The sequence below is a fragment of the Triticum dicoccoides genome, chromosome 7B, assembly GCF_002162155.2.
Source record: "Triticum dicoccoides isolate Atlit2015 ecotype Zavitan chromosome 7B, WEW_v2.0, whole genome shotgun sequence".
Taxonomy (NCBI): domain Eukaryota; kingdom Viridiplantae; phylum Streptophyta; class Magnoliopsida; order Poales; family Poaceae; genus Triticum; species Triticum dicoccoides.
Window position 1 is genome coordinate 649,628,322 of NC_041393.1, and position 6,397 is coordinate 649,634,718.

At 50.7% G+C, this 6,397-nt stretch overlaps 1 protein-coding gene across 1 annotated transcript; it reads right to left on the reverse strand.

Annotated features, from left to right (window-relative positions):
• Positions 1-4,573: 4,573 nt before the first annotated feature.
• Positions 4,574-6,152, reverse strand: LOC119339282 (luminal-binding protein 4-like). Its single transcript, XM_037611400.1, has 3 exons — positions 6,107-6,152; positions 5,767-6,010; positions 4,574-5,570 (listed from the first exon to the last, which is right to left on the reverse strand). Exons 1-3 carry the CDS (start codon positions 6,150-6,152, stop codon positions 4,574-4,576), a joined length of 1,287 nt encoding a protein of 428 aa, XP_037467297.1.
• Between the last annotated feature and the right edge of the window lie 245 nt (positions 6,153-6,397).

Here is a 6,397-nt window from a genome sequence, read left to right on the forward strand (position 1 = left end):
TTCAAGAGCCTTCAGCAAAGGAACACGGGGAAGCATCGCCTCGGAAGCCGTGCCTACCTCGGTAAAAGGCCCATATGGGATAAGGAGGACGCGGAACGTGAAGCCGCGGGTCTCCCAGACCCCTTCACGAAGTTCACCAACCCCTTGGAGCGTGACTTCATCAGGGCCCGCTACAAGTGGGACAAGGAGAAAAAGGTTTTTTACACGGACCAGATCACGAGCAAATTGATTAGACTACTAGAGCAGCATCACCAGCTTGCAGCCAAAAGCCCTACTTCTTCGACGAGGCCCAAGTGGGAGACCCCTCTCAACCGGGCCTTGAACGAACTTACGGGACTCCCTTTGGGCCAGCGGCTGCAATATGGTCGTGTGCACGACGCTGGAGACGGTGCCACGTGGAAGGTGTTTTACAACGAGGGTCCGGAGGCCAAGAAGCGGAAAAAGAAGTTTAGTCAGGCGGACATCAACGCGAAGGTGAAGCTTGTGGTCGAGAAAAAAGCAGTTGAGGATGCGAAAAAAACAGCCGAGGAGAAAAATGAGTTGCTACAGCAGGCAGTCAATGCAGCTGTAACTGCCTGCAGAAATGATTTCGCTACTAACTTGGTTCCAGCTATCATCAACTGGACGAAGGAAAATCCAGACAAGACGGTACATGATTTCCCGATGCCCAGTTTTGTCGGGAGCAACTCCATGAACAACAACAACACCACACCATCACTTTCTCATGCAACCGGGCCTCCTCTCGCGGTCGCTCCTGCTCATAGCAGCCCGTCCTCAGTCTCTGGCGCGCTAGGTGGGCCTTCGTCTTTGGCTGAGCTCGACGCCGTCACGGTAATTACATGTCGCACCAACATATATATATATATATATATATATATATATATATATATATATATATATATAGAATATTCCATTTTCGTTGCCTTTCGGATGTTTTACGCCACAGACATATGTGTTTGCAGGGCAAAGAAACCCCGTGCACCATACTCTACTTGATAAAAGGCCAGAAGGTCGACGTGGGAAAGGGGATGATATTGAACCCCTTGAAACCAACGTTCCACAACCAGCCGATCCCCGCTGGGCACTTCAGGGTTAGCTTGTCCAGTGTGAAATCGGGGCACGAGGCGTTGCCTCCTCCAGTACAGCATGTGCGAGAGGATGACGAGACCCCGCCGCGGATTGGAAGCTGCAAGGGTTGGGTGTTGCTATGGCCGAAGAATCTTATTCATCTGGAGCCGACCGAGAGCACACCAATAACCACACATCAACAAGCATGTGCGGAGACCACCACCCCGCCTACGCAATTACCAGCTCCTATAGTGCCGAGTGAGAGCGGCAGACGACGTGATGAAGGGGGTGCAATAGTACTGGCTGATGTAATCGGTCCTCTAGAACAGAGAATGGATTATGAGACGGAGGTCGACCCTATGGGTTTCCTCAATACAAACGCGTATGACTATGACATAGATATGATGAGTCAATCATATGACGAATCGGTCTATCAGCATGCTAATGAGGATATGGATGATATGCCCGGGCAGGAAGGTCGTTGGAAGGATTGCAAAAAGTCTCTCTTCATGAATTCCTCACAGGACACGCCTGAAGATGTCGCCTCAACACAGGCTCAACTAGCCGGGGTCGTACAGTGCTTAGCCCGGGAACCCTGGCGCAGGGGTTAAGGAAGGTTCTGGAAGGTGTGCCCAAGAAAAAGGAGAGGAAGAGATCGGGGAAGATAACTTCCTCCAAACAAGCCAGAGCACAAAGCAGCCAGACGATGCATTCTGAAGAGCATGTACCCATGAAAGGTGCGGCCATGTTCCATCTCACGGGCGAGCCGATGCTACTGCCGAAACCGCTGGAGGCACTATTAGGGGATCTCAGGAGACTGCACGACCATGTGATGTCGACTGAGAAAAGTCTACTAGCCTCAAAGTATCCAGGATATCCGACATACGCGGCTCGTGTGCCTGAGGGGAAGTGCTACGTCGAGACACGGCGCACGGAGGTGTTCTTCCTGTGGTTTGACCATATCATTGAGATGTTTCTGACAAGGCGGCTCGATTTTACAATCGTACGCCTTTTTGCGCTACATATGAGCTCCGTCATGAAGAGTGAAGAAGTCTTGCATATCTGTGTGGCGAGTCCGTACTACATGCACGAGTCTTTCTTGAGTCTTGGTGACTTTGAGCGTGAAACTACTAGGGAGTACCTCCAAAACTTCATGGTACAGAATAAGGACCGGGAAATTGTCCTCGTGCCTTATCATCCAAAGTAAGTCAGTTCCGGACAGCTCTTTCATACATTTCAATCATTCCTTCTCTCTCATATGGGGAATAATTTGAGGTGTCTTTTCCCCGCAGCAACGGGTGCGCCGTTCTTATCGTTCTTTACCCGCAAGTCTCCCACGCCGTGTATTTTGACCCTTCCAGAGACTACGAGAAAAAAGACTACACCCACATAATGAATATTCTAGATGATGCTCTCCAAGGCTTCAGCATTAGAGGTGGCCACATGCAGATCAGGAAACAAAGGAACAAGAAAATGGGTTTCGCGCATAAAACTAACTTCTCCTGCATCCATGTCCCAAAACCAAGCAAGAAGGATAGATTCTACATTGTCCATCTCATGATTCAGTTCAACACGGATCACCAAAAGCTTCGCATGAGAAGCAGAAATGATGATCATATCCACAAGTGGCTAGAATCTCATGGAGAAGCGGATTATAAACTTAGAGATGACTTCTTTCGCATCCAAAGCGACATTGTGACGATCATCATGAAAGAAGACGTCGATGAGAAGGGGATGTTCCACCACGGCCCTATATCGCGAGCTGACGTCCGAACTCGCATAGGCATGCAACGTCTAGATCTCACGACATTCAAGAAGCTAGGGCCATCCTCGATGATATGGAAGGATGGAACTTCTAGTGATTTATGATGCCGATGATGATGATATGTGTCGGTTGAACTTGTATACTTTTTGTAGCGATGAAACTTTGTGATGTCCACGGTCCCTACCGAACTTGCGTAACACTACTTTGTTAGTTTGCGTACGATGACCTGCGTACCTCTAGTTAATTAGTTTGCGTACTATATGTTGCATCTAGTTGCTAACCCTTTCTTTTTCGGTGTTGCTCTAGTATATTTTTTTGCATATATATGATTGTACATCCTCTTCATGAACATGCATCTCTAACAGGTACCTAGTTTCTTGATGGCGAGATGGAAGTGCTATGTCGTGTACAAAGGGAAGGTTCCGGCGGTGTACAACGAGTGGCATGAGTGTCAGGCGCAAGTGAATGGGTTCTCGGGCGCCAGCCATAAAGACTTCAAAAGCAGACAAGAAGGAGAAGCTAGTTACTTGAGGTTCACGCTAGCGCGAGAGAGGACTCGTAACCGCCACCTCATGTACTGCATAGTTCCGCTCTCACTCATAGTGATAGCTCTTCTCGTGTATACCTTTGTTTAGATGGATGACGTTGTAGTTGCAAGTATTCGAGACTTGCATGTATCGCTATTTTCGAGATGATGACAAGATACCACTTTGTGTTGGATGATGATTATGATGAGACTATTTGTATGCATATGCTATGATTATATTTGTGGTCTCGCAGGCATTTGTATGTGTATCATGATGACATTTGTATGTGCTAAAGATTCTTCTATAAAGCCTGTTCAAATACAAAACAAATATGCCGAAAAAAAGAAAAAACTACTAAAATTAGCAGTAGCGAGTGGAGAAAAGTTAGCAGCAGCGCGGTAGTAGCAGTAGCGCGCACAGGAGAAGCGCGCTATAGCTATTAGCAGTAGCGAGCTCCCTGTAAGAACGCTGCCGCTGCACTTGTATATCAGTAGCGCGGGAGCGCACGCGCTGCTGCTACGAGTTAGCTGTAGCGCCTTATTAGTAGCGCCGGTCCACGCGCTACTGATACACCTAGAACCCCCGCTGCTGCTAGGCTTTTCCCTAGTAGTGTTTATTGGGGGAGAAGAAGATGAGACGTGGGTTAGGTGAGGAGAAGGAAGGAGACGGTGAGGAGAAACACAGGGGGGCGGGGAGGAAGCCAGGGAGGGGACCAGGTGTGTTTTTTCTCGGCTCGATGGCTAGACGCGGGAATGGGGGGATCAAGGGTGGACTGGGACACTTTCCTATCCTGGAGAGGGGGGAGGTGATAGGGAACTTCCTAATCGGGAGGAGCGCTACGGAGCAGCGGACAGCTCGCTAGACGTGTCCTAGAAAATTTCATGACGGAAAAATATTCATTGAGGTCTGGAAGAAAAAACAAAATACTTTCAGGAATTACCCTTTTCACAACATCATTTTTGTTTTCTTCTCCATACCTACACAAATTCTTTTTCATTACGAAATTCTGCTTGTTGGTAAAACATTCAACAATGTTTGTCCTGAAAAAGATATATAATATTTTTAAAGTTGTTCTTTTTCTACTGTTCAGTCACGCGAATGCACCCACGTCCAGAAACTCCATGTCCTAGATTGTCTCATCCAAAAAAGGTGATGACTACAAGTAGCACGTACAATTTTATTTGTAGCACCACAATACTCAAAACCCTATGATCTATTCAATTATGTTTTCAGACGCCTGCAAAGGATTTCCATGGCAATCGCAGTTGTCGTATGTGAACATTGCAGACTCGGGGCGGGAGAGCAGAGCAGCGCCGCGAATCGCCGCTTCCTCCTCCACAATTGGCTCCCGACCATGGAAATAGTCCCTGAAAAACTCAAGAATCTTGGGGATCCTCACGCTGCCGCCGACGAGGATGATCTCGTCTATGCTGTCCCACCGGCCGGGAGGGAGCCACCACCTCCACGTCACCAGCAGGTCCACCATGCTAGTGGCTCTCGCCAGCAGATCACGGTTGAGCTCCTCGAACTCGGCCCTCGTGAGCGTCTCGAAGAAATCCGCGCCGTCCAAGAGCGACTCCACCTTCACAAGCGTGGTGTCCCAGTAGGTTAGCGCCTTCTTGGCCCTCTCGCACGCCGCCCTCAGCTCCCGGAGCGCGCCGTCGTCCCGGCGGAGGTCCCGGCCGTGCTTCTCCCTGATAAGCTGGATGAAGTGGTCCACGAGCCGGCCGGTGAAGTCGTCGCCGCCCAGGCGGGCATCATGGCGCCCTTCAATGAGACGAGCCGTGCCGTCCCGAAACTTGAACATGGTGGCGTGGGTCGTGCGGCCGCCCATGTGGAAGACGAGGATGACCTTGTCTTGGCGCGCCTTCTCGTGATGGCCGTGCGCCGCGGCCACTGCAACGTGCTCGTCGACGTACCTCGCGGCGGAGAAGCCGCCCTCGAGCCGGGCGGCCGTTGCGAGAAGGTGCCTTTGGTAGTCCCTCGAGTGCCAGGGGACGGTCAGGAGAGCGCTCCTGATCTTGCGGCCCAGGTGCGCCTCCGCCATCCGCTTAAGCTTGGATATGAGAATGCCGGCGACTGTGTGGGCGGAGAAAACCTCGGCGCCGCCTTCCTCGGTCTCGATCTGGATAGCACACCTTCCGGCCTGGGTCCCAACGAGCTTGTACGGCACCAGCTCCATCTCTACCTTCACCACGTCCTCAAACATCCTGCAACCAGAACCAGATATATAACACTTGAATTAATACCGTCGTTGTTTCTTTTTTTTCTCTTGTAAGATGTTGTCTGATGTAATTCCTGACCGGTTGATGGCTTTGTTAATTCAAAGCCGGGCTTTTTCTCCAGCCTTTGTTCTAAAAAAATACCGTCGACGTCGGCGGAGGAGGGAAGAAAACAAGTTGGTACTTGGAACCGAGGACCCGCTTGAAGCCGGAGACGGCCGTCCCGGGGCTGACGGCGGCGTGGTTCAAGGCGGCCTCGCCGAAGAGGGTGCCGTTGGGGGTGAAGGCGACCCAGGAGGGGATGCACAGCTTGTACGAGAGGCCTGGATCCTCGAGTCCCCCATAGCCGGCGATGCAGGCCTTGGTGTTGCCGATGTGGATGGCCGTCGTGTTGCCCGTTCTAAACGCCGCCGCGCCCGATGCCGCCGCTGCAAGAAGAGACCAAGTTAAGCAGCCTGCCGAACCAACTCTCCGTTGAATTGAAAAGGATAATACGATTTAGTTTGTAAGCACAAATTACCCACCGACGAGCAGTAGTACAACGCCGAGAGCGAGGCGAGAACTCGCCATGGTTTGGAAGCTTTTCTTACAGAAGAAATATCGGAAGCTTTTACCTTGGGGTTGGCTTTACTTGCTGCTAGCTATGCGGTGGTGGGCGCACCGGGACATGTCACCGGGTCGTCGACGGCCGTCGGATCTTGCAAGTAATCACTCGAGTGCACCGTCGAGGGCTTTGGGTAAAGAAGTAGCGTCCTCCACCCGTGCTTCCAAAAAAAAAAAATCATTCTTCCCAGGGAAAGTTTAATTTTCCTTTT

What these genes read in the sequence shown, in the direction of transcription:
- LOC119339282 (XM_037611400.1), bottom strand. Translation starts at nt 6,152, where the DNA reads ATGGCGAGTTCTCGCCTCGCTCTCGGCGTTGTACTACTGCTCGTCG. An exon ending in CGTTGTACTACTGCTCGTCG is followed by an intron (nt 6,011 to 6,106) that starts GTGGGTAATTTG and finishes CTCTTCTTGCAG; the next exon opens with CGGCGGCATCGGGCGCGGCG. An exon ending in AAGCGGGTCCTCGGTTCCAA is followed by an intron (nt 5,571 to 5,766) that starts GTACCAACTTGT and finishes TTCTGGTTGCAG; the next exon opens with GATGTTTGAGGACGTGGTGA.